The sequence below is a fragment of the Salvelinus fontinalis genome, chromosome 3, assembly GCF_029448725.1.
Source record: "Salvelinus fontinalis isolate EN_2023a chromosome 3, ASM2944872v1, whole genome shotgun sequence".
Lineage (NCBI taxonomy): Eukaryota > Metazoa > Chordata > Actinopteri > Salmoniformes > Salmonidae > Salvelinus > Salvelinus fontinalis.
In genome coordinates this window covers 20565153-20592650 of record NC_074667.1, presented here as the reverse complement: position 1 = coordinate 20592650, position 27498 = coordinate 20565153, and the positions used below count along the sequence as shown (strand labels likewise).

At 40.7% G+C, this 27498-nt stretch overlaps 1 protein-coding gene across 2 annotated transcripts in view; it reads right to left on the bottom strand.

Annotated features, from left to right (window-relative positions):
* LOC129840734 (cadherin-22-like) overlaps positions 1-27498 on the bottom strand; it is a 334105-nt gene that overhangs the window by 55224 nt on the left and 251383 nt on the right. For both annotated transcript variants that reach the window (XM_055908876.1, XM_055908883.1), the window contains 5 exons: positions 27162-27281; positions 22391-22558; positions 14427-14614; positions 10058-10314; positions 6146-6282 (listed from right to left, as the gene is read on the bottom strand). In XM_055908876.1, the coding sequence (XP_055764851.1) occupies positions 6146-6282; positions 10058-10314; positions 14427-14614; positions 22391-22558; positions 27162-27281 (870 nt within the window). The remainder of the gene's footprint in view (positions 1-6145; positions 6283-10057; positions 10315-14426; positions 14615-22390; positions 22559-27161; positions 27282-27498) is intronic.

Sequence of the window (27498 nt, the reverse complement as noted above, 5' to 3'; positions counted from 1 at the left end):
TGATCATCAGACAAATTATTGTCATCACTGAACAATGAAGTGACAACATAATTCACTTAAATATTTCTGACATGAAAGTTTTTTCGCTTGCGTGCAATTATTGCTGGCTAGACTCGCCTAGACCATACTTAGAGGGAGATGGAAAAGACGTGTTCTGATTGGTCCATCTGTATTTGTTAAGACTTGTGATTGGATTGTAGATAGAACCTTATAGAACCTCTACTAGCACATCATCATCATCTGCACATCTATCACTCCAGTGTTAATCCTAAATTGTAATTATTTCACCTCTGGCCTATTTATTGCCTTACCCCCCTACTCTTCCACATTTGCACACACTGTCCATAGATTTTATCTATTGTGTTATTGACTGTATGTTTGTTTACATGTTGTTTTTGTCGCACTGCTTTGCTTTATCTTGGCCAGGTCGCAGTTGGCCTACCTGGCCTACCTGGTAAAATAAAGGTGAAATAAGAAAATATATACAAACATAGCGCCAAGTTCAAATGGGTTTATACAGATACATTGCACAACTTGGAATTGACTTGAGACTCGACCCGTTCTACTTGTGACTCGACTCGTGACTTACTTGTGACTCAAATAATAGTGACTTGGTCCCACCTCTGGATACAGCCTTACTCAATATTGTTAGACATGGTAGTGGATGAGGTGAGTTTCCTCTGAACAATGTAAAGATCTTGTGGATGTAAATACAAATCCAGCACTATATACAATCCATTATATACAAATGGCTGACATGATATATTCATCATAAATACAATACATTGTAAGTCATTCGAAAGTTCTAAATATCCCTAAAAGCTATTCTTGATAAGGACATTACATAGATTATACAATCACAGACACAGGTCAGTGGCTCTGATGAATGGTGCATCATCTGTTTGAAATTTCCTCTAAACTGCACACCATTACTAAATGAATCCAACAGACTCATCTTAGTCATCATTGGCTCAATTCCAGTAAACAAAATCATTTCCTCTTTTGTATAATTTCCTTTCTCATTTGAACTGTTACACAGGCTACCACAAGTGTGTTGTATACGATTAGACAAAAGTTTCACTAGCTGTCTAATTTCTATTAATTCCCTACGGTTGCAACTTTTTAAAGATATCTCCGCGTGAGGAAGCAGTCTGCACCAGGTCAAGGGAAATGTGAAACCCACGCTGTAAAATGTATTTTGTACTCCGGTATCTTTTAACCCTAAGGGTGGGAATATTATTTTTTCCATTTACCTGTCTCGAAAAATACAGTTTTCAAATGTGATATGCTCACTATCACAGGTCTCTGAAATGATGTGTCAATCTTCCTACTCTGTTAGGATTCTGCCCCGAAAGCAGGTCTGTCAGGAGTCTGCAGAAGATGCAAAAGGCTGCTCATGACACTGCTACTCAGGTCCTCAGTCTCCCATCGAGGGAAGGATTACATGTACTGCAGAGGAGCCGCCTTTATGATGCATTCATGCACAAGTCGGAACTAAGAAACTCTGAAATATCTAGGAAACGGAGGATGCAACGATGCTACCCGAGTTTCCAACTCATATTTAACACTCGGAAGCTAAACGGTTATAAACTGTTTTGGATGTCGGAAGTTCTGAGTAAATACGTGTTTTCATTTTGTTTTAAATCAAGCATATATGAATGCAGTTGATACACTGTATATTCGCTAACTCTGATATGAAGAGAATGTGGTATGACTTCCTCTTGACATGGAGAAATAATAGTTCAAAGGATTATGAGTTAGGTTTTTCTGGCCTTGCTCATTACTAATCAGGGTCAATCACCCATGCAACATGACCAACCATGAACCTCATTTCATCAAGGAAGAATTCAACAGTGCTGATGTAGCAATCACAGGGCATTAACATTTTCACACATGAGTTCCAACTATCTCTAACCGTCGCCCCTGCATGAGTTTTTTCATGAGAGAATCCTCTCAATGTTCCACAATGTGACTGTTACACAACAGGACAGGTTAGTTACCCATGCTGCCCTCAAACCAAGGCAAGCTGACTGCTAATTATCAATAGGCTATGTTTCAACTTGTCAATTTCAAATGATTTTCGAACAAGTGTTATTTTCGAACAACAATTTGAATTGAGGTGTGTTCCGCCTCCTCGTTAATTCGCATAAGAAGTATCCCATTTCACTCTTGCAAACAACTTATGTTTGAGACTTTACTGAACAGACAAACTTCTTTCTTCAACGTGAGCCCAAGCTCTTCCCGAGTGTTTACCCAGATCAAATATGAAGACATTGCACATCTCTTGTCAGAACAGGCCTTGCACAAACATTTTCCCCCACCACATTTTCTGGCTGGTACTTGCAATGCCTTCATGGTTGTTTGTCTTACAAATTGGACTTTGGACATGTTTGCGTTCCTATCAAAGTAAGTGGCTTACTTTCTGTATAACCTGTTTCTGCTGTAGCACACCATATGAATGTATGGATCATAATGTATTTACTGTTTTATTAACATGTTTTCAAGTCCTGGTGACAAATCATGCATTCCGATACTTGCATAGATTGTAATGGACGCATATGATGTGTGTAAAATACTTGAATGTTGTTCTGATTATGATGAGATAATGCTAAGCTATTTGCCGGCTATGTGTGGCGCCATGTTTTTGACATCATACAATGCATTCTGTTTGTCACGTCAGCGTCTGTCAGACCAAAGATGTTATCACAAGGGTTAGTTCACTCGACTGACTTATGGTGCTTTCAAGACAACTGTGACGTCAATGATCTTTAGGTCGGAAAGTCGGAGTTTTGGAAAGAGGCCCGAGTTGGAATCCTGAATTGGATGACCGTTCAAAACTCGAGTTCCCAGTTCTTGATCGCGGCATCAGATCGTAACTTTGGTACATCAGGGTTGCCAGCTCAGACCCCCCTTTCCAAGGGGTTTATTTTTATTTAGCATATAACCGTCTCTTGTGTTTGTTCCCCATTTATTGCTAAATCCCCCATCATAGTAGTATATTATGCATTAGATCCTCCCACGATACCTTCCCCCATTTCTACCCCCCACAGACTTACAAACCCCCCTAAAATGGTTTCATCCCTGTTTAGCTTTTGTGCTATGGTTAGGCTAGTATTTGATGTGATGATCTGTGAGGTGAAAACATTTTATTTGCTTTGTGATTTGTCAAAAACGGTAAACGACTTGTCAAGACATGTGCTCCGGTTCTTGTATACACTGTAACAAGCACATCAATGATTTGTAATATGCTGAAAAGTGGCTAAACTAAGTTAATATTTTTCAGGCAATGAGCGCAGCCATCTTTGACTTTGTTTATTTGCGTTTTATAGTGAATGGCATTCTGGGATTAGGGAGTTTTCGCTTGTCAAACTTAAACAAACATGGCTGCCATCATAAAGAATTTAGCTGCTGTTAGCTTAGCTGACATGCATTTCTTTTCTAAACAACATTACATTCGTCTATTGTGCTCACCAGAGATGTGGTACATTGTACTAGTCTAGTTTTTAGGTCGCTAACCTGTTATTTAGACTGGTTTATGGAATGAGTTTGGCTGTGGATGAGTGATGCTTGGATGATGAAGTTCACATTTATCTTTTACAATAAAAGGTCAAATTGAGGAATACAGTTTGTAATTTTTCGTCAGTACAAAAAATTATTTAGATGCTGTTTCAGACAACAATGGTGTTTAGTCTTGTTTGTTGCATCATACGTTCTGTTGCTACTGTTCCAATCACGTATTTGAGATTGTACAATGACCACAAATATGTGATTGTACACGTCAAAGGGTTAAAGGTCAATAATGGAGTTGGGGAATAATGAGGTAATGTTATTTTACTGTAACCTTAAATTGGCTTCATTCAATTCAACCTTTTGCCACTCCAACGGTAATTAGTCGAAGAGTCATAAAACCAAGTTGCGTAAAACTTCTGCTCAGTGTCCTCGGGACTGGATGAGCCACTGGTGATTAGAAACATTTGGATTGAATTTCTGATGAAATCAACCATCGACTTTGTTTGTCTGGACTTCTTTTTTGGAGATGCAAGGAAGGGCCCTGTGTATATGCTTGCTATGGGCTGAAATTACTGTCTCACACCCTTGAATGGTCAATTTAACATTAAAATGTGCCTATGACATAATGCACAAAGAGGAAGAGCACAAAAGCAAACAATTTGTATTGAGAATTAGAGCTCCAAGCAGATACTGAAAGACTCCCGAATTCAAATTTGCTCCATGTTTGCATAAGAAGTTCAAATCAAATACAATGTTAAGACAACAGGATTAAAATACACTAGAAAGGAGCTATATACAGGGAGTACCAGTACCAGATCAATGTGCAGAGGTACACGGTATTTGAAAACTCAGCGAAAAAATAAATGTGAAATACAATACATTTTCCATAAGCAGAAATATTGTATTTCCAGCTGTTTGAAGCTGGTGTACAAAATCAAAAGTAAAAGACGCAAAAAGCATACAAAGCATAGAGCACATAGAACATATCTGCATCTTAGACTTGCTTTCAATGAGAATGACAGATGTTTTATTCACACCTCTATGTGAATTTGGTCGAGTCATCCAAAAAGTTACATATTGTAGCTTTAAGTTTAGTTTTTGAGTATTTTACTTTGGGTTTTGTACACCAGCTTCTAACAGCTGAAAATACAATATTTTTGGTTATTGAACATATATTTCACAGCTGTTTAGATGGTACAATAATTCTCTACGCTATACATTGCTTGTTTTGTCACATACACTGAAATTAGGCCAACTATTTGAATTTTAGCAACCAGGAAATTGCGGACCGATTTCTGCATGTTGCACCTTTAGGGGAGAAACACAAATACCAAGAGATGTAGAATTCAGTGTGGTTCTGCTGTAATACTTTCTTTAATCCTGTGTGGACAGGTAGGTATTACTAGCCAGATGCAGAATGCAATCTCTTGTGCTTTGAATAAAATCCCCAAATCACATCTGTCGAAGATTAGAAAAAGTACTGAGTGAATGCCCGTTTCTCTTTCCTCCACTAAGTTTAGTCTTTAGGGTATAAGAATAGCTTGTCACCAGCTACTCCACAGTCAGGTTATTACATTCTTCATTTTCTTTGAGAATGAAAAAGCATTAGGCGAGACAAAACAATGTTACATGTGTTCTGCTTTCATTTTGGATTATGTGACAGCTTGGTTGGACGCTGATATTTGTCTGTCAACTGTGATTCCATATCAATATCATAATAATCACATCACATTAGGCCCATTGATATTTGAAAAAAGAAAACAAATAAGCTTCAGGCTAGTATTATGTCAGTTATTATAGGGGCAGGGCTGGGTGTTATAAACTGTTATGACATATGTTATGTCATTCTCATGACAGTGTTATGTATCATGGCCCTGTGTCTGCCTCTTCATCAAAGGCTTATTAACGATTCTTAAAAACACTTTACTTAAAACATCCAGGTATAATTCTTTAAACTTGTTAGAAGCATGTACTGTATGAGCCTTTACAATATCTTATAAACTGGGTAGTTTGGGTTCTGGATGCTGATTGTCTGAAAGCTATTGTATATCAGACATTATAAACTGGGTGGTTCGAGCCCTGAATGCTGATTGGCTGACAGCCGTGGTATATCAGACAGTATACCACTGGTATGACAAAGCATTTATTTTTACTGATCTAATTACATTGGAAACCAGTTTACAATAGCAATAAGGCACCTCGGGGCTTTGTGGTATATGCACAATATACCACGGCTAAGTGCTGTATCCAGGCACTCCGCAACAAGAACAGCCCTTAGCCATGGTATATTGGCCAAATACCACACCCCATCGGGCCTTATTGCTTAAATATACCACAGGTATGATGCAAAAATTACTTGTTTATTGTTCTAATTATGTTGGTAAGTTTATAATAGCAGTAAGGCACCTCAGGGGTTTGTGCTATATGGCCAATATACCACGACTAAGTGTTGTATCCAGGCACTCCGTGTTGCATCTTGCCTAAGAACAGCCCTTAGTCGTGTTATATTGGCCATATATTTATATCGCCATACTTCCTTAGGCTTTATTGCTTAGTTATATAAGGCTTATAATAGGTTATGTATTTCTATGCATACCATGCAATACAACATTATTTATAGTACTGTAGCATTTACCTGCTTCCACTGCCATCACAGTAATGTTGTGCCAGCCAGCCGTCTCTCGGTCCAGAATATTGCCCAGCGTGATGGCACCCGACACTGGATCAATGTGAAAGATCTGCTCCTGGTCCGTACTCCGGTCAATGGAGTACCTGGTAGGGAGAGTGAGAAAAAGGGGAATACATAATTGAATGGGGAGTTCATCTGCAATACTTTTTTAGTGGCGCCCTAACACTGTGGCCCATGGGGATATTGCCAGTTGCATTTGACATAAGGTCATGGCTTCACATTAGCATTTTCAAGTGGGAAACTGTGAGCCAGACTCAAAAGACGCTGAAAATAATGATGCATTTAGCCGATGTGCTTGTTTCCCTACTGCACCTTTGTCCCCAAACATGTCTGCGGATTCAGCCCTTGCTGGAGAAAAAACATAATTAATATTTAATGCTGCACTCCAATGAAACCAAAATACATTTGCACATCCTTGTGGTTGGCTACTCAAGGACCATTCAGGAGAGTACAGAGCCAACAAAATACGATGAGTAGTTTCTCTTCTTTTTCAGCCGGCTTGTATGCCCATCGAGACTTTAATTAAATATTATGAGGATCATCAGTTTCTTTTTCTACCTTTTCCACAAAAAGCTCATCAAAGGGATTGGTCTGGTCTTTGTACATGCCATATAAGATTGCCAAAAGGGCTACAGTGAGATGAGCTTCTTATAGCCTAGGTTTGGAGAGCATACTGCATCCACAGTTAGATTATTCTAGTCATATTACATTAGTCTGCCTGTTCTACATTTTACATTTTAGTCATTTAGCAGATGCTCTTATCCAGAGCGACTTACAGTTACTGCATTCGTATTAAGATAGCTAAGTGGGACAACTACATATCACAGGCATAGAAAGTACATTTTTCCTCAATAAAGTAGCTGTCCCCCCCCCCCCCCCGATAGGCAATGTTCCCTCTAAACTGCATCTGAATAATCCCCCTCCTCATCTGTAATCCTCTCCTCATCTCGTCAAGCGCGTCTGCTGGTTCAGGTTTTTATTTTTTTAATTTAGAGATGAGGAGGAGGATTATTTAAGATACTATTTGAAGAGGTAGGGTTTCAGATGTTTTCAGGAAGATGGGCAGGGACTCTGCTGTCCTAGCTTCAGAGGAAAGCTGGTTCCACCATTGGGGTGCCAGAACAGAGAAGAGCTTGGACTGAGCTGAGCGGGCGCTGCCCTCCCATAGGGTGGGCCAAGAGACCCGAGGTGGCAGAACGGAGTGCTCGGGTTGGAGTGTAGGGTTTGAGCATAGTCTGAAGGTAGGGAGGGGCAGTTCCTCTTGCTGCTCCGTAGGTTCTGAATCTGAATCGTAGCTGCAATGTTCATACCAAACATACGATATTAATAAACGGTATTACTAAACTTTAAAATCTATCATTCAAATATGTTTTATTTATGCAAGAATTGGGGACAAACTGACACCTACACAATATTGATGTAGATTACATAACATTATATTTCGGCATCAAGTGATATTGTAGGTGTTGAGGCGAAATTATGGAGATGTTATGGAGACATTCTATAGCAATTGCAATTGTCAGCACTCTAATATAATCATGGAGAAGCACACATTTCCAGAGAACTGGGAAGCACTAATAAGATACAGTATGCCACTAAATTGTTTTGACAACACAACTACCCATGCACGTCAGTTTCAAGACGCCATTACAGCTTCCCCAGTCGATAAAGAGCCAAAGAAAGAAAAACTTGGTCAGCTTTTGTGTCCAGATGCTGTGTTCATTCCTCTGGGCCTCTTAGCCCCTTGGTACAGCTAGTCCCAGCAAGTGGCCACCAGTGCCCAGTTGTTGCAGGGTGGCAGGGGTGTGGGAGAGCGATGGACCCTGGGCACCGTGCACCTGGGTTAGTTCCATCCAATAGAGATGATTAAAGTGGTGCAGATGGGCATGGCACCGCGCCAACACTCAGGCGGCGGCACTGCCATTGTGTTGTACTTTGCTACACCTGGAGCACTTTCAGTTCAGCCTCATGCATTTTTAATACAGGTAATTTGAACAGCTCGTGTGTGCCGGTGTACGCGAAGCTCTGTTCATCGCACTCGACTAGCCTCTTATATTCTTCCACCAAAGACCTAAGAGGCTCTGGAACAAAATAATATCATTTTGCTCATAAATAGGGATCTGATCGAACTCAAAGCGGTGTGAGATATTGATGAACCCTCTAGCACGGTCATCAGTCAATGCGGTAGCCCTTTCGGTAATAAAATGGATGAATCAATGTATTCATGATATATATTGCCGTGATGAAGTGGTGTCTTCCCATAGTGCGTTTACCCATAGTGCGTTTATTCCCATTGTTTTGATTGAAATGTCAGTCCCAAAGTCCATGTACGCTCCATGACAAACTGGGATGGTTGTTTCTATGGGGGCTCATCTCAACGTGTGTTTGTTACGGACATTTGCATCAGCAGTGTTAGTGAATATCTTATAATTACTTGTTAATAAATGTAGTCCTTATTAGCGGGTCTTTAATTTTACATGAATTTGCACAAATAAAGAAGGGTCATTTGTAGCTACAGTATAAACACGTTTCTATTTGTTGAAAGTTCTACTTCTTTACTGGTGAACCATACATTATACTAATAGAATGTCTTATTATACACTCTTAGAAAAAAAGGTGCTCCCGAGTGGTGCAGCTGTCTAAGGTACTGCATCTCAGAGCTAGAGGTGTCACTACAGACCCTGGTTTGATCCCGGACTGTATCACAACCGGTCGTGATCGGGAGTCCCATTTGGCCCAGCGTCCTCCGGGTTAGGGGAGGATTTGGCCGGGGTAGGCCATCGTTATATAATAAGAATTTGTTCTTAACTGACTTGCCTAGTTAAATAAAATAAAACATCAAGAACCTAAAATGGTTCTTCGGCCGTTCCCGTAGGCGAACCCTTTGAAGAACCCTTTTTGGTTCCAGGTAAGAACCCTTTTGTTTCCATGTAGGACCCTTTCCACAGAGGGTTCTACATGGAACCCAAAAGGGTTCTCCTATGAGGGACAGCAGAATAACCTTTTTGGAACCCTTTTTTCTAAGAGTGTAGGCCAATCTCTATGACTTCTTATAGGCAATGTTCCCTCTAAACTGCGTGCGTGCATGGCAGCTCCCCCAGGACTGCCACGCAGAATAAATACCAGCCCGCGCAGACGCACAAGATTGAACTTCACTCAACTTTACGAGTTTCGCCCTGTTAGTTTACACTATCAATGTTTCTCTCTACTGTAATTGTGAGCGAATCATCCGAATATTAGCTCCATTCAACGCAACATACCAAAACTAATCTAACTATGCAATACTTATTTGTCCGTGATTTTGTTTTAGGCAGAGCACATATCGTGAGTAGATGTGTTTGTTTTGAGATCAAATATTGAGTTATTAGCCCAGTTAGATAATTTCTGGTCAGCAATAGGTGAGTGATGGCTTCCTACAAGAGAACAACATGTGTACATTTCTACCCATCTTTGATGATGGGGTCAGGTAAAGAAATGTTTGTCTTAAAGGGGCAGTGTTGTATTTTGAGACTGGCTTGAATAAACGAAGAAGCCAATAGGCAGAGGGTTGAAAAGCCTCCATGCTTGTCTGATTCGCTGTACTAATAATGGTATGGGAATAATAATGCATTTTATTTTGTAAAATGGTTTCTTGCATCATACAACGTGACTATAAACATTGAACACCACACATGGCTGCTACTGTAGGATGCATCATAGAATATCTATTTCCAAGTGAAAATGTTATGGGATGCATTTTCTCAAAAAATGTTGATGATAGGCCACCCTGACAGGCTTACTGTACATTATGATCAAATAGCCACATTAGCCTACTTGGACACTGGGAAACGCTGTCACAGTAGGATCCATGATCCATACCTGACAGGTGCGTTCTCCATGTCCGGGTCCTTGGCAGTCACAGTGCCCACCAGCGCCCCTAGCCTAGCATCCTCCTGGACCTCCAAGATGGTTCCCTCAGCAGGGTGGAAGACCGGCGGCTCATCAATGTCGTTTACACTGACCCGCACGATGGTCTGGTCCCGAAAAGAACCCAGCTCCGAAAAGCGGGGGTCTACGTGCTTGTTGACAGCCTCCACCACCACGTTGTGTGTGCGCTTGCTCTCAAAGTCCAATGCCTTAACAGAGCACAAACAGAGAGGAGCTAAAGCAGTGACATGTCACAAAGGGTGCCTACGTGTAAGCTGAACAGGTATAAGCACTCCTTCATACCTAAACAGCAATAAGTACATCTGAGCTGTGGTAGTATGCCACTGACATAATGTGTAAGGGCAGTTTACAGTAGATTACACACTGGGTGTAGAAAACATTAAGAACACCTTCCAAATATAGAGTTTCATCCCCCCCCCCCCCCCCCCAAAGGATGCTGGTCCATGTTGACTACAATGCTTCCAACACTATTGGGTGGTGGAACCTTCTTGATACACACAGGAAACTATTGAGCGTGAAAAACCCAGCAGCGTTGAAGTTCTTGACACAAACAAGTGCGCTTGGCACCTCCTACCATACCCCGTTCAAACGCACTTAATAAATATTGTGTCTTGCCATTTCACCCTCTGAATGGCACACATACACAATACATGTCTCAATTGTCTCAAGGCTTAAAAATCCTTCCTTAACCTGTCTCCTCCCCTTCATCTACACTGATTGAACTGGATTTAGCAAGTAACATCAATAAGGCATCACAGCTTTCACCTGGATTCACCAGGTCAGTTTGTCATGGAAAGAACAGGTGTTCCTTATGTTTGGTACACTCAGTGTATACGATGCATTCGGAAAGTATACAGACCCCTTGACTTTTTCCACGTTTTGTTACGTTACAGCCTTATTCGAAAATGGATGGAATTTTATTTTTAATGACGAACCAATAATAATGACGAAACAAAAACAGATTTTTAGAAATGTTTGCAAATGTATTAACATCACATTTGCATAAGTATTCAGACCCTTTACTCAGGACTTTGTTGAAACTCCTTTGGCAGCGATTACAGCCTTGAGTCTTCTTGGGTATGACGCTACAAGCTTGAAACAACTGTATTTGGAGAGTTTCTCTTATACTTATCTGCAGATCCTCTCAAGCTCTGTCAGGTTGGATGGGGAGCATCGCTGCACAGCTACTTTCATGTCTCTTCAGAGATGTTCAATCGGGTTCAAGTCAGGACTCTAGCTGGGCCACTCAAGGACATTCAGAGACTTGTACCAAAGACACTCCTGCATTGTCTTGGCTGTGTGCTTAGGATCGTTGTCCTGTTGGAAGGTGAACTTTCACCCCAGTCTGAGGTCCTGAGCAAGTTTTCATCAAGGATATCTCTGTACTTTGGTCTATTCATCTTTCCTTAGAACCTGACTAGTCTCCCAGTCCCTGACACTGAAAAACATCCCCACAGCATGATGCTTCCATCCCCATGCTTCACTGTAGGGATGGTGCCAGGTTTCCTCCAGACGTGACACTTGGCATTCAGGCCAAAGAGTTTCCTCAGACCAGAGAATTTTGTTTATCATGGTCATGTGCCTTTTACTGAGGAGCGGCTTCCGTCTGGACACTCTACCACAATGGCCTGATTGGTGAAGCGCTGTAGAGTTGGTAGTCCTTCTTAAAGGTTCTCTCATCTCCACTGAGGAACTCTGTCTGGTCACCTCCCTGGCCAAGGCCCTTCTCCCCCGATTGCTCAGTTTGGACGAACGGCCAGCTCTAGGAAGAGTCTACGTGGTTCCAAGCATCTTCCATTTAAGAATGATGGAGGCCATTGTGTTCTTGGGTACCATCAATGCTGCAGAAATGTTTTGGTACCCTTCCCAAGATCTATGCCTCGACACAAATTTTGGGGTATTTTGGGGTATTATTTTAATCCATTTCAGAATAAGGCTATGAAGTAACAATGTGGAAAAAGGGAAGAGGTCTGATGTGTATGTATGTGTATGTACGAGACATGTACAATGTCTATGATATGGGTAACGTGCAATGCATGTATTATGTTGAGGTTGTAATGCACATTGATTATTTTGTGTACAGCAGCACTGTGTGTCTAAGACCGTGATCCCCTCAGGAACAGTAAAGTTAATTCTATTTAATTCTATCATGCTGCAGCTGTACAGTGGCTTGCGAAAGTATTCATCTCCTTGGCATTTTTCCTATTTTGTTGACTTACAACCTGGCATAAAAATGGATTTTTGGGAGGTTTGTATCATTTGATTTACACAACATGCCTACCACTTTGAAGATGCAAAATATTTTTTAATGTGAAACAAACAAGAAATAAGACATAAAAACAGAACTTGAGGGTTCATAACTATTCACCCCCCCCCAAAGTCAATACTTTTTAGAGCCACCTTTTGCAGCAATTACAGCTGCAAGTTTCTTGGACTTTTGCTCATTCGTCAATGAAAAACTGCTCCAGCTCCTTCAAGTTGTATGGGTTCTGCTGGTGTACAGCAATCTTTAAGTCATAGCACAGTTTCTCAATTGGATTGAGGTCTGGGCTTTGACTAGGCCATTCCAAGACATTTAAATGTTCCCCCTTTAACCATTCAAGGGTTGCTTTAGCAGTATGCTTAGGGTCATTGTCCTGCTGGAAGGTGAACCTCTGTCCCAGTCTCAAATCTCTGGAAGACTGAAACAGGTTTCCCTCAAGAATGTCCTTGTATTTAGCACCATCCAGCATTCCTTCAATTCCGACCAGTTTCCCAGTCCTGGCCGATGAAAAACATCTCCACAGCATGATGCTGCCACCACCATGCTTCACTGTCGGGATGTTGTTCTCGGGGTGATGAGAGGTGTTGGATTTGCGCCAGACATAGCGTTTTCCTTGATGGCCAAAAAGCTACATTTTTGTCTCATCTGACCAGAGTACCTTCTTCCATATGTTTGGGGAGTCTCCCACATGCCTTTTAGCGAACGCCAAACATTTTTGCTTACTTTTTTCTGGCCACTCTTCCGTAAAGCCCAGCTCTGTGGAGTGTACAACTTAAAGTTGTCCTATGGACAGATTCTCCAATCTCCGCTGTGGAGCTTTGCAGCCCCTTCAGGGGTCTCTTTGTTGCCTCTCTGATTAATGCCCTCCTTGCCTGGTCCGTGAGTTTGGTGGGCGGCCCTCTCTTGGCAGATTTGTTGTCATATTCTTTCCATTTTTAATAATGGATTTAATTGTGCTCCGTGGGATGTTCAAAGTTTCAGATATTTTTTTATAACCCAACCCTGATCTGTACTTCACCACAACTTTGTCCCTGACCTGTTTGGAGAGCTCCTTGGTCTTCATAGTGCCGCTTGCTTGGTGGTGCCCCTTGCTTAGTGGTGTTTCAGACTCTGGGGCCTTTCAGAACAGGTCTATATATACTGAGATCATGTGATACTTAAATAAAGATCACCTGTATGAAATCTAACTAATTATGTAATTTCTGACGGTAATTGGTTGCACCAAATCTAATTTAGGGGCTTCATTGCAAAGGGGGTGAATACAAACGCACCACTTTTCCATTTAGGATTTTTCAGATTTTTTTTTTAAACAAGTCCTTTTTTTCATTTCACTTTACCAATTTGGACTATTTTGTGTATGTCCATTACATGAAATCCAAATAAAATCCTATTTAAATTACAGGTTGTAAAGCAACAAAATAGAAAAAAGGCCAAGGGGGTGAATACTTTTGCAAGGCACTGTGGTTTGCCAGGTGAATGGTTGTCAAATGTCTCTGGTATATGAAATCTTTACCTTCCAAGCAATCAGTTAAGATTAATGACAATGTTCTGATGTGAAAGAATGTAATGATTTCCTTCCCACACAGTCAATTAACAGATTGGTTCAACTTAATTAAGATCAGATAGAATCAAGACAATCAGGAATTAGAAGGATCATTCTGCAATTAACACTTGTAATTGCTGTGACGATAGACTGAACTTCTATATGCTTTACAAAATGTAACACAGAACTATCACATTACTGGCACATTCTTTGTTACAGAAAGTAGAATGTTTTGTACTGTAAGCTTTTGCTTCATGTAGGCACAGATCTTAGATCACTGTTTAGAGGTAACTTTATCCTCCTCTAACCTTGTGTAGAAGTTACCCGTACACAGATCTAGGATCAGCACAAAACTGATATTATATCATTGTTTTGGGGGAACTTTATCCTACTCTAACCTTGTGTAGAAGTTACCCGTAGACATAGATCTAGGATCAATCCTTATCAAATCCTAACTATAACCATTAGGTGGTAAAACTTTATTATACTCCCACCTTTTTGATGGTGATGATGGCCTCTTGCGTGTCACTGTCGGTGGTGACCTTGAAGAGTTCCCCGCCCTCCTCATCTTTGATCAGGTAGCTCATGTCTGTGTTCTCCCCCATGTCTGCGTCCGTGGCGATCACCCTCCCCACCGGCGTCCCCACGGCTGCCCCCTCGGACATCGAAAACTGATACATCTCTGAAGAAGAGGAGTGGGGAGGTGGAGAAGGTAGAGGGAGAAATGTGTGTAAGAAGAGGAGAGAAGGTGGAGGACGGTGAAGATTAGGGGAAGCATGAGGGGGGGAAAGGATGAGGAGAAGGAGGAAGAAGAGGAGGAGGAAGATAATATTTGGGAGGAAGAAGAGAAGTAGATGAAGACGGATGGTAGGAAGAAAGACAAATGCCTTCAATACATAAGCCCACAATTTACTCTATGTATGAGCACTTCCATAATCAGCAAAAAGAGAATTCACCCAGGATCTTTATTCTGTAGAGACAACAACCTACTGACTCATGCATCCATCCACCCCCAGTGTTTGACCCATAATCCCATTGGTACTCACGATTCAATGCCCTATTTGCTATATCTTTAACCAAAGCCTAAAGGAGTGTGTGTTCACAGGCGTGAAGGAAGCTCAAGTAAGTCCACTGCCTAAAAATAGTAAAGCACCCTTTGCTGGCTCTAACTGCCACACAATCAGTTTGCTGCCTGTTCTCAGTGAACTAATGGAGAAGATTGTGTTTGACCAAATAGAATGCTATTTTTCTGAGAACAAGTTAAAGTAGGGATAGTCGTCCCGTCAACGGGGCAGTTGTAAATCATGCAGCGCCACGTGTCACGATCGCAGATTTTAGAGAAACAACAAATGTTGGTACATAGAAGTGTCTTATATCGGCTGAAAGCTTACATTCTTGTTAACTTAAGTTCACTGTCCAATTTACGGTAGCTATTACTGCGAAAAAAAATCCATGCTACTGATTGAGGAGAGCTCCTAACAACAAAACACTTTTTTCACCATGATAGGTTTGATAAATTCACCTCTGAAGGTGAAATGTGTACTTACACTCTGAAATATTGCTCTGAATTATCATCCCAAGGGTCCCAGAGATAACATGAAGTGTCGTTTTGTTAGATAGAATCCTCTTTTTATCCTAAAAAGGTCCATATTGCATGCACGGTCGATTTTGTATTTCCACTCGTTCAATTTGCAAAGAAAGGAATCTGTGAAAATCTAACCCTAAACGTTGTTTCAACCAGTCAAATTACGTTCGTATTTATTCCTCAGAGATCCTAGAACATATGCAGACTTCACTATATCATTAGGAGTGTAGTATACCTTATAGGACACCAAATTTGGTCTGAGAGCGACGCCTTCATGGCGCGCCGATGACATTGCGGTCTTCACTTGATTGACTGTAACTTTGTAAAATAAGCACCAATTGGGGTCAAACAAAGTTAGCTAGATAGCCAATGAGCTGGGCTTCACGGGAGTATGTGGAAATCCCGTAACTGTCGCACAATTTTGCTGCTAAACTGGTGCGAAAGCAAGCCTTTTCCTTTTGGACAACAATTGCAAGTATATGGAGAGTTATGAAGTTATGAAAACTGGGTGTGTTGCAAATGTTCAACTTACAATATGGCTACTAATACTGGAAAAGCTAAATCAAAAACCAAGTATACAGATTTGACGATATTCTTAAAGAAAAATCTTATGTAAATGCGTCCTTCACGATTTGCCCAAATCTACCTGGGTGACTTTACACTAAATGTCATGTTGCTTGCTCATACTTCAAGTTATCAGTCTGAAACTTTGCACATACACTGCTGCCATCTGGTGGCCACCATCTGAATTACAACCAGATTGACGGCTAGATGTGGGACCTTTCTGTTTCATTTCAAAGATGGTGGTAGAATTTTTATGTTTTTTAAACGGTTGTTTTTTTCTTTGTATTTTCTTCTACAAGATCTATTATGTTATATTCTCATACATGCCTTTCACATTTCCACAAACTTCAAAGTGTTTACTTTCAAATGGTACCAAGAATATGCATATCCTTGCTTCAGGGCCTGAACTAAAGGCAGTTAGATTTGGGTATGTCGTTTTAGGCGAAAATTGGAAAAAAGGGGGCTATCCCAAAGAAGTTTTTATCTACTGACTTTCACTATGCATATAGAGAAGGGCACTCAACTTGTACTGCACTGAGTCAGATGACTGATGACTGGTTAAAAAAATGTATAATAATAAAATAGTTGGAGCTATTTTGTTAGATTTCAGTGCAGTCTTTGAAGTGATTGATCATAAATTGTTACTGAAAAAACAAACTTGCTATAGCTTTACTTCACATGCCATCACATGGTTGGAAAGTTATTATAGAACACAGAGAGCATTCTTCAATGGACGTTTCTCTAACATCAGATACAGTATGCACCGTTTGGTGCCCCTCATGGCAGCTGCCTTGGGCCGTTACTCTATGTTTCCAAATGATTTGCCACTAGTCTTACACAAAGCTAGAATGACTATGTATGTGGATGATTCCACACTCTACATGTCAAAGTTGAGAAAGCTAAACTTCTAGGTATAACAAAGGATGGTCAATTATAATCGGCAAGTCATATGCACAAAGTTTTTGTGAAGATGAGGAGGGGTATGTCTGTTATAAAAAATATGTTCTGTGTTTTTGACACAAAAATCAACTGTACTAGTTATTCAGGCTCTGGTCTTGTCCCATCTTGATTACTTTCCAAAAATATGGTCAAGTTCTGCAAAGAAAGAAATAACAAAGCTGCAGCTGAAGCACGCCTTGCCCTTAACTGCACATACAGTACAGAACTAACAACAACAACATGCATGCCAGTCTTTCCTGGTTGAGGGTTGACGAGAGATGAACGGCTTCTCTTCTAGTTTCTATGAGAAATATTACTGTGACCAGGGGTCTCTTCACAGTCCCCTACTCCAAAAGTAATCCATGGCAACGTACAGTTTTATACAGAGCCATGATCGCATGAAACTCCCTTCCATCTCCAATTACTCAAGCAAGCAGCAACATTTCCTTTAAAAAACAGATTAAATAACTAATGAAATGGCAGGGACTGTGACAGGACAAACAGACACGTGCGCACACACTCTAACACACACATCATTTTTTATTTTTTTTTGTATATCGTTGTATTTAAAATTTGTGTCAATGTCTTTGTCGATCAGTGTATAAGTGTTTTGTTACTTGTAATGTTTTCTATTTTTTGGTGGACCTTAGGAAGAGTAGCTGCTGCTTCTGCAAAAGCTAATTGGGATCCAAATAAACACATACATGCACTGGGTTTTTGGCTCAGGTTTAGACCAAGGCATGATGCATTTATGTTAAGGTCTGTTAATCAAAGATGCTGACCCACAGGTGATAATTGTCAGGACATGGAGTTTACTGCCACCACATAGAGCAACTCTTTCAATACTCTCCTGTAGAATTTTCTAAATAGACTAACTTTTTTTGGACCACTGCACAAAGCCACATTTTGTGTGGGATACCAGCATTGGGGTCCATTCCATTTCAATTCAGTCAATTCAAAACAGAAAATCTAATTCTCCTCAATGATTCTCTATGAGAACAAAATGGAATTGGAATTGGGATTTTACTTCCTGAATGGACTGAATTTAAATAGAATTCACCTCAACCATGTGGGACACAGATAGCCAAGTAAAGCCCCGCCCAGTCAAACCCTCCCCTAACCTGGACAATGCTGGGCCAATTGTAATGGGATGACACAGCCTGTGATTGAACCCCAGGCTGTAGTGACACCATACCACTGTGCCACTCAGGAGGCCATAATCCTATGCTTTTCGAATAAAACTATGTATCCTCGACCCCCATACAGTATTTTGAAATGGCTAAGAAGTTATAGAGCAGAAAAAACTCCTATAGGTGACAGCCAAGAGATGGACTAAATCAGGTTATGTGAGATGAAGAGACTAGAGTGTCATGACTGGAAGAGAATAAATCAAGTACAACACACTTAAACTCAAGACAGTTATCTGATAGGTTTAATAAAAGTAATGTTGTTCATCTCATAAGAATGGGAAATGAGGAAAAACACTCACTGCTACTATTCACCAGGGTTGGAATCAATTCCATTTCAATTCTTGACTTCACTCATGAAGTGGAGAATTACATTCGAATTTCAACAATCTTCAAATTATGGAATTGGAATTTGACTGTTTGTCATTGAGTTGTAATCATAAAACCTTAAATCTTTGGAATTGAATTGGAATTGAATATTTGTACATTTCCTAGTTAATGTAATTAATGCACTTGGTATAGAACATTTTCTGAAGGATTTGTTTTAAATCATTTCAAATTATATTTATATACGTTCAGTATAGCTAGGCTGTCTGAACAGTGACATAATCAGCCTGAAAACATGAGGGAATTGAATTAAAATTGGATTTGTGGAATTGTTGGTATTATATTGAATTGGGAGTATGCTTAGACAATAAGCAGTGAGTAGCAGCAGTATAAAAACAAAGATGGGGGATGGAGTCCATGTAAATAGTTTGGTGGCCATATTATTATTATTATTATTATTTGACCCTGCTGGTCATCTATGAACATTTGAACATCTTGGTCATGTTCTGATATAATCTCCACCCGGCATAGCCAGAAGAGGACTGGCCACCCCTCATAGCCTGGTTCCTCTCTAGGTTTCTTCCTAGGTTCTGGCCTTTCAAGGGCCTTTTTCCTAGCCACCATGCTTCTACACCTGCATTGCTTGCTGTTTTGGGTTTTAGGCTGGGTTTCTGTACAGCACTTCGAGATATCAGCTGATGTAAGAAGGGCTTTATAAATACATTTGATTTGATTAACAAACCATGTGCTGGTATTGTGCATGTGGTTTACAAGATAACTACACTTTTAGTTCCACTAAGACGTCAAGTATACACTAGAAAAGGTTCTTAACGTTTCTGAATCATGTACTAGTTGTCACGCCCTGACCTTAGCTCCTTTTTTATGTCTCTATTTTGGTTTGGTCAGGGCGTGAGATGGGGTGGGCATTCTATGTTGTTTTTTCTATGTTTTATTTTCTATGTGTTTGGCCTGGTCTCGTTCCCAATCAGAGGCAGCTGTCTATCGTTGTCTCTGATTGAGAACCATACTTTGGTAGCCTTTTCCCACCTGGTGTTTGTGGGTAGTTGTTTCCTGTTTTGTGTTGCGTCACCTTTCAGGACTGTTTGGATTTTCGTTGTTTCACTTTGTTATTTTGTATTTTCGTGTTCAGTTATAATATATTAACCTGTTGGGGATGGGGGCGCTGTTTAGACTATTTATGCTAATTTGGCTAATTTTTTAAACGGCTTCCCACAAAATCTTTGATCGTACAATATGCATATTATTATTATTATTGGATAGAAAACAGTCTATAGTTTCTATAGGAGTTGAAATTTTGTCTCTAAGTGGAACAGAGCCCATTCTACAGCAATTTCCCTGACATGGAGTCAGATTTGAGAAATGTTGGCCACTCTTCTGAAGTCAGTTAAAAGGGCACTGTCGTTGCTATGACTATACGGACACTTCTTACGTCTTCCCCTGGATGCCTTTACGTGATGACGATTCCAACGGGGTCGATTGCGCGTTCACAGGCCCTACAAATGAAAAAACCCTGAAGCTAGTCATTCTTTGGGAGCTGCGTCATGAGCCTAGAGGACACCGGCGCGCACCTGTTCCAAGCGTTAGTTTAGCCTGTTATATTTCTCCGGTCATCTTTTCACTCGTTATAGGAGTTAAAAACATCATAAGGTAGTTAATTTAAAGCGTTTTATAGCAATTTATATCCGTTTAGTGCGATTTTGGGACATTTATTTTTGCAACGATGTGAAAAGTTGGGCACGCTTTTCAGTTCATCCCGAACGCAGTTGACATTTCCACATGGCAAGAGGACAGCTTTCCACCAAAAGACGATTTCTCCCAAGAAAGGATCCTTTGCCCAAGATACTGATGGAAGAACAGCTCAAGGTAGGACATTTTTATTATGATAAATCGTGTTTCTGTCGAAACATTTTAGTGGCTTAGGACGCCATGTTTTTTGACGTAGCTTCGCTTGGCGCAAACTGTATTGAAAAGTAAGGATAAATTAAAAAATGTAATAACGCAATTGTATTAAGAATTAAATTGTCTATCAATCCCTGTCCACCCTATATTTTTTAGTCACGTTTATGAGTATTTATGTATAAGAGTAGATCACTGTCTAAGTGGCGCAAGGACTTTTTCTTTACCAGCTTGTCTACATTTCACATTGTCTAACCATGATTTTGGTGGCTAAATATAAACATTTTCGATCAAACTGTATATGCATGTTGTGATGTTACAGGAGTGTCATCGGAAGAATTCTGAGAAGGTTAGTGAAAAAATTAATATCTTTTGGCGATGTTGACTTTTATCGCTCACTTTGGCTAGAATCAATGCTGGGCTGCTAATTGCTATGTGCTAAGCTAATATAACGATTTATTGTGTTTTCGCTGTAAGACACTTAGAAAATCTAAAATATTGTCTGTATTCACAGGATCTGTGTCTTTCGATTCGTGTATGCTGTGTATTTTCACGAAATGTTTGATGATTAGTAGTTAGGTAAACACGTTGCTCATTGTAATTATTCTAGTCCATTTGTGATGGTGGGTGCAATTGTAAACTATGCCATCTACCTGAAATATGCACTTTTTTCTAACAAAACCTATCCCATACCATAAATATGTTATCAGACTGTCATCTAATGAGTTTTTTTGTTGGTTAGGGGCTATAAATATCTTAGTTTAGCCGAATTGGTGATGGCTACTGGTGTTGGTGGACAAATAAAAGATGGTGGATTATGCTAATGTGTTTTTAGGTAATAGATGTACATCTTTACATATTGTGTCTTCCCTGTAAAACATTTTAAAAATCGGAAATGTTGACTGGATTCACAAGATCTGTGTCTTTCATTAGCTGTATTGGACTTTAATGTGTGAAAGTTAAATATTTAAAAAAAATATTTTTTTTGAATTTCGCGGCACTGGTTTTTCAGTGGGGGGGGGGGGGTGTGCCGCTAGCGCCACGCTGATCCTAGACAGGTTAACATGGACACTTACCACGCTGCGTTTTGGTCCGATCTATCCTGTTCATCAGATGAAGAAGATGGTTACACTAGTGTCATAGGTAATATTTTGTTTCACCAGGAAACGCATGTCGAAGACATCCTCCTCCTTTTACTGAGGACCAATGTGAAATGTACAATACATATTTATATGTCCATTGTGAAATGGAATTTGTCTATTTCTTGCTGTTGTATAGTACCGCTTTGGCTCAAGTTTGTTCACTTGAGTTTAATTTATAAAATACACTGAGAAATAAAAAAGAAAAGTATCAGAATTCTAAATTGCAGGAAAATGTTGCCGCTTTTTTATTTTCCCAAGGCCCTGTTTAAATTCTTTAGACAGATATCCTTCCTTCCTTGTTTCCATGAGTTTAGCAGATATCTATACGTGATTGGATAAGCTTAAGCAAGGTCAGCAACCTATTCATTTCACCAGTTCAGATCTGTTAGTACTTCAAGAAAGGTATGAAGGAAGGATGCATATTTCTGAAGTATTCAAACAGGACCCTGTATATTGATAACCGGGTTCCATTACGGCCTTTGACCTTTCTCCAGCTGATACATTACGAATGTCAACAGCCTAAATCCATAACATTGGAATAAAAAAAATGGTTAATCAGCTCCATTGATTCTGTGTCTTATCATATGCAGACATATGGAAACTCCCAAAACCACTTTCATCAGTTAATTGCCTAACCCTTCTAAGCCAAGTGTTAGACCTGTGGATAAATATAAGTGAAATTATTTTCTCCAAGTGCTTCTGGACACTCCATGTAGACTGATACTTATATTACTGATGGGTGTAAGTGCACTGCAAGCATATATCTCGTCCCGCCTCTTAATAAGAGAGTGACTCACTCTGCGGAAAGCGTGGTGGGTTGTCATTAACATCTGTGATAACTATGGTCACTGTGGTGGAGCCGGAGAGACCGCCCATTTGGCCTGCCATGTCGGTTGCCTTGACGACCAGCTCATAGCGATCCTGCTTCTCCCGGTCCAGATCTGCCACGGCCGTCCGAATCAGTCCTGATATGAGAGAAAGAGAGAGAGAGGGGGGGGGGGGGGTATGGAGGGAGAGAGAGACGCCAAAAGGGAAAGGTCACGTTAGCGCTTAGCTCTCATATGTGATAGCCTGCTAAATCTTCTCTAGTAGCGAATATCAACTTCAGTTAAGCACTCTATTAGAGGCACAAGTGCGGCACATTCCATTTCACCCTCTCAGCTCGTCTTGATAGAGTAGATTGTGTCACTTCTGTGCCTCCATGCTTATATCATTACAGCTGAGCTGTATTAAAATGAATAATATATGGGGGCCAGAATAAAGGCACACCACTGAAGAATGTTCCGGTGAAAAAGCCCGTGCTCGTCTTTCACTGGCAGTTGAGGAGGAGTGGATTTAAGATAGAAAACCGAAACAATCTTATGACTTCTCTTCATGTGATGTGAGTGAGCATTTTGTGAAATTCTGACGCTTTAACAATGCCATAAATATACACTACCGTTCAAAAGTTTGGGGTCACTTTAGAAACGTCCTTGTTTTTGAAAGAAAAGCAAGTTTTTTGTCCATTAAAATAACATCAAATTGATCCAAAATACAGTGTAGGCATTGTTAATGTTGTAAATGACTATTGTAGCTGGAAACGGCAATTATTTAGGGAATATCTACATAGGCATAGAGAGGCCCATTAAAGAAGCAATAAAACTGGCCAACTTTAGACTAGTTGAGTATCTGGAGCATCAGCATTTGTGGGTTCGATTACAGGTTCAAAATGTCCAGAAACAAAATAACTTTCTTCTGAAACTCGATAGTCTATTCTTGTTCTGAAAAAGGAAGGCTATTCCATGCAAGAAATTTCCAATAAACTGAAGATCTCGTACAACGCGGTGTACTACTCCCTTCACAGAACAGCACAAACTGGCTCTAACCAGAATAAAAAGAGGAGTGGGAGGCCCCGGTGCACAACTGAGCAAGAGGACAAGTACATTAGAGTGTCTAGTTCGAGAAACAGCTCCATTAAATAGTACCCGCAAAACACCAGTATCAACGCCAATAGTAATGAGGTGACTCCGGGATGCTGGCCTTCTAGGCAGATTTGCAAAGAAAAAGCCACATCTCAGACTGGCCAATGAAAAGAAAAGATTAAGATGGGTAAAAGAACAGACACTGGACAGAGGAACTCTGCCTAGAAGGCCAGCATCCCAGAGTCGCCTCTTCACTGTTGATGTACTGCTTTTCTTTAAAAAACAAGGACATTTCTACGTGACCCCAAACTTTTGAACGATAGTATATTTACCACCTTACCCCAAACATGACCTTTCTAGGTATGTTTCTCCAAGAACCTGGCAAAAAATAGCATGGCAATATACCACGGGCAGTATAAACCCGGAACTCAATTGGAATTCTTAACATCCTCAGAGTATTTCAAAACAGAAAAAGAGAAAATTCTAAATCAGAGAAAGTTGTGAATTTCCCCTCCTTTCAGTGCAATTTCCATCTGTATATAATTTCATACCGATCCCAGACCCACTGAACGAGATGATAATGCAAAGAGTCAACTCTCTGGTCAAATAGTGGGAGCTGTGTGCTGCTGACTAATGCAATTATATTCCCTGGTGGGATATCTGCATCAAATTCCATTGTTGCATTGCCCGGGTTGATGGCATCTCTCCCAGTGCCTTGCATTGTGCTTGTCTGCTAGACACACAACTTAGAGATTCCACTCACATTCAAGTAGCTGCAGGCAATGTTTGTATGTCAGCATACAACACATAGTCAAATTCAGTTGTGGGATATAGAGATATAGAGCTTTCAAGAACCAAGGGCATGGGAGACATCATAAATGCAGCTTTTTGCATCAGCTCTTTCTTAGTAAGATCTCATTCCACTTAATCAAATGTTTCTTGACTGCTAATGTTTGTAACATGCTTGAAATGTCATTCCTAAAAAATATTGCACATCAGTTGTCAATGACTGAGCCCTGTGCGTTTGACTGTTAGTCGCTCTGTATAAGAGTGTCTGCAAAATTACCAAAATGTAAATGTATTTTGATGACAGGGTAGTGAGAGCAGAGCTCCAAGAAGTTATGTCTCTAGAAATGTATGGAATATAATTAAGTAGAATCCTTAGGCTTTCATCCTGAGAAGTAACTCAAACTTGAACTTCAATACCAAATACCATAATGAAGTTAAAATACATTCAAATGACATACCATTCCTTTAAAAAAAAACTCAGACGTAGGTCATTGTTCATGGATCCAGAAAGATGGTTAAGAATTAACACTGAGTGACCGCGACAAAATTTAGGAGGTGAAATTCTCAGCTGTTCTGTTCTCTGACCTCTTTTACCTGCACCTACACTACATGACCAAAAGTATGTGGACACCAGCTCACTGAACATCTCATTCCAAAGTCATGGACATTAATATGGACTTGGTCCCCCATTTGCTGCTATAATACCCTCCACTCTTCTGGGCAGTCTTTCCACTAGATGTTGGAATATTACTGCGGGAACTTGCTTCCATACAGTCACAATTAGTAAGGTTGTGCACTGAGGTTGGGCGATTAGGTCTGGCTCGCAGTCGGCGTTCCAATTCATCTCAAAGGTGTTCGATAGGGTTGAGGTCAGGGCTCAGTTCAGGCCATTCAAGTTCTTCCACACCAATCTTGACAAACCATTTCTGTATGGACCTCTATGGACCTCGGTTTGTGCACGGTGGCATTGTCATGCTGAAACAGGAAAGGGCCTACCCCAAACTTATGCCACAAAGTTGGAAGCCCAGAATCATTTAGAATGTCACTGTATGCTGTAGCTTAATATTTCCATCCACCGGAACTAAAGGGCCTAGCCCGAACCATGAAAAACAGCCCCAGATCATTATTCCTCCTCCACCAAACAGTTGGCACTATGCATTCTGACAGATAGTATTCTCCAAAACCAGATTCGTCCTTAGGACTGCCAGATGGTGAAGCGTTCATCACTCCAGAGAATTCATTTCCACTGCTCCAGAGTTGAATGGCTGCGAGCTTTACACCACTCCAGCCGACTGTTGGCATTGCGCACGGTGATCTTAGGCTTGTGTTCAGCTGCTCGGCCATGGAAACCATGGAAATGTCATGAAGCTTCCGAAGAACAGCTATTGTGCTGACATTGCTTCCAGAGGCATTTTGGAACTCGGTAGTGAGTGATGCAACCGAGGAAAGACGATATTTAGGAACTTCGGGCTTCAGCACTCGGGTGTCCTGTTCAGTGAGCTTGTGTGGCCTACCACTTCGCGACTGAGCTGTTGTCGCTCCTAGACGTTTCCACTTCACAATAACAGCACTTACAGTTGACCGGGGCAGCTCTAGCAGGGCATACATTTTAACTGACTTGTTGGAAAGGTGGCATCCTATGACGGTGCCACGTTGAAAGTCACTGAGCTCTTCAGTAAGGCCATTCTACTGTCAATGATTGTCTATGGAGATTGCATGGCTGTGGGCTTGATTTCATACACCTATCAGCAACAGGTGTGGCTGAAATAGGGGTGTCCACTTACTTACAAATACATAGTGTATTTGAACTGATTGTGCATAAAAATGATGGGGGGGTATGATCTATGAGTCTCCAGGCCAACGCCGCTGAGGCAGGGCCATTCATCATCTGGGCACAACCGAATCAAAGTGGGGAGACCAAAAAAGGAATCATTAAAAGTTTAGTGCAGGGGTACATTTGCAGACAACACAAAACTTGGAATATTCCTGAGAGACTACAATTCATGCCCATGTACCTCAGACAAAGAGGGAATTCACCCAAATGTGATGACTGGGAGATACAATCAGAGTTATCTCAACTGACTGTAATATAACACTTCAGAGATGCAATGATAACTATTTAATTTCAATACGTATTCTTAGATTTTGAGAATTATAAGTACACAATATGAGGTATGAGACAAGAAATACATAAACTCACTGTTTGCTGATACATTATTATTTCCTTGGGTAAAGTATCCAGTACCTCTATACCAGGCGGTGTCAGAGGAAGGCCCTAAAAATTGTCAAAGACTCCTGCCACCCAAGTCATAGACTGTTCTCTCTGCTACCGCACGGCAAGCGGTGCCGGAGCGCCAAGTCTGGGACCAAAAGGCTCCTTAACAGCTTCTACCCCAAGCCATAAGACTGCTGAATAGTTACTGTAATCAAATGGCTACCCGGACTATTTACATTGACCCCCTTATTTAATCATTATTTATTCTCTCTTGCACAGGCTGGATGTACACTCACTGGACTCTCACCTCACACTCATACTACACTGACACTCCAACACACACACACACACACACATTTACACCGCACACACACACATACATTCACATTCCTTCACACTCTTCACATACGCTGCTGCTATCCTTTGTTTATTATCTATGCATAGTCACTTTACCCCTACCAAAATGTATATATTTCCTCAATTATTTATTGTGTTACTATTTTTCCTTTAGTTTATTGAGCACATTTTTCTTACTTACTTTAAAAAAATCTGCGTTGTTGGTTAAAGGCTCGTAAATAAGCATTTCACGGTAAGGTCTACTACACCTGTTGTCACAAATACAATTTCATTTGCAATACTACAAGTCTGTGAGTCTGCCCTTACCCGTCTGTCTGTCCACTGTGAAGAACCTCTCTCCGTCCAGCACGCTGTACACAACCCTGGCACTGCTCCCGTATGTAGGATCATCTGCATCCGACGCAGTGACCTTCATCACCGACGTTCCTGCAGGAGAATTACGTGTCAGAACAGCACAATAACACAAGGCTTCAGGACGTCCAGGTGAGCCCTCCACTCATACAAACAGATAGTGAATCAGTGAGGAAGAGGAACCACGAGAGAGTGGGGAGGCTGGAAAGGCTGCGGAGCCATTTCAGTGCCCTGCAATATGTTTGTTCCTCAAAATAATACATGCGTTACTTCAGGACACCTCCCCTTTCTG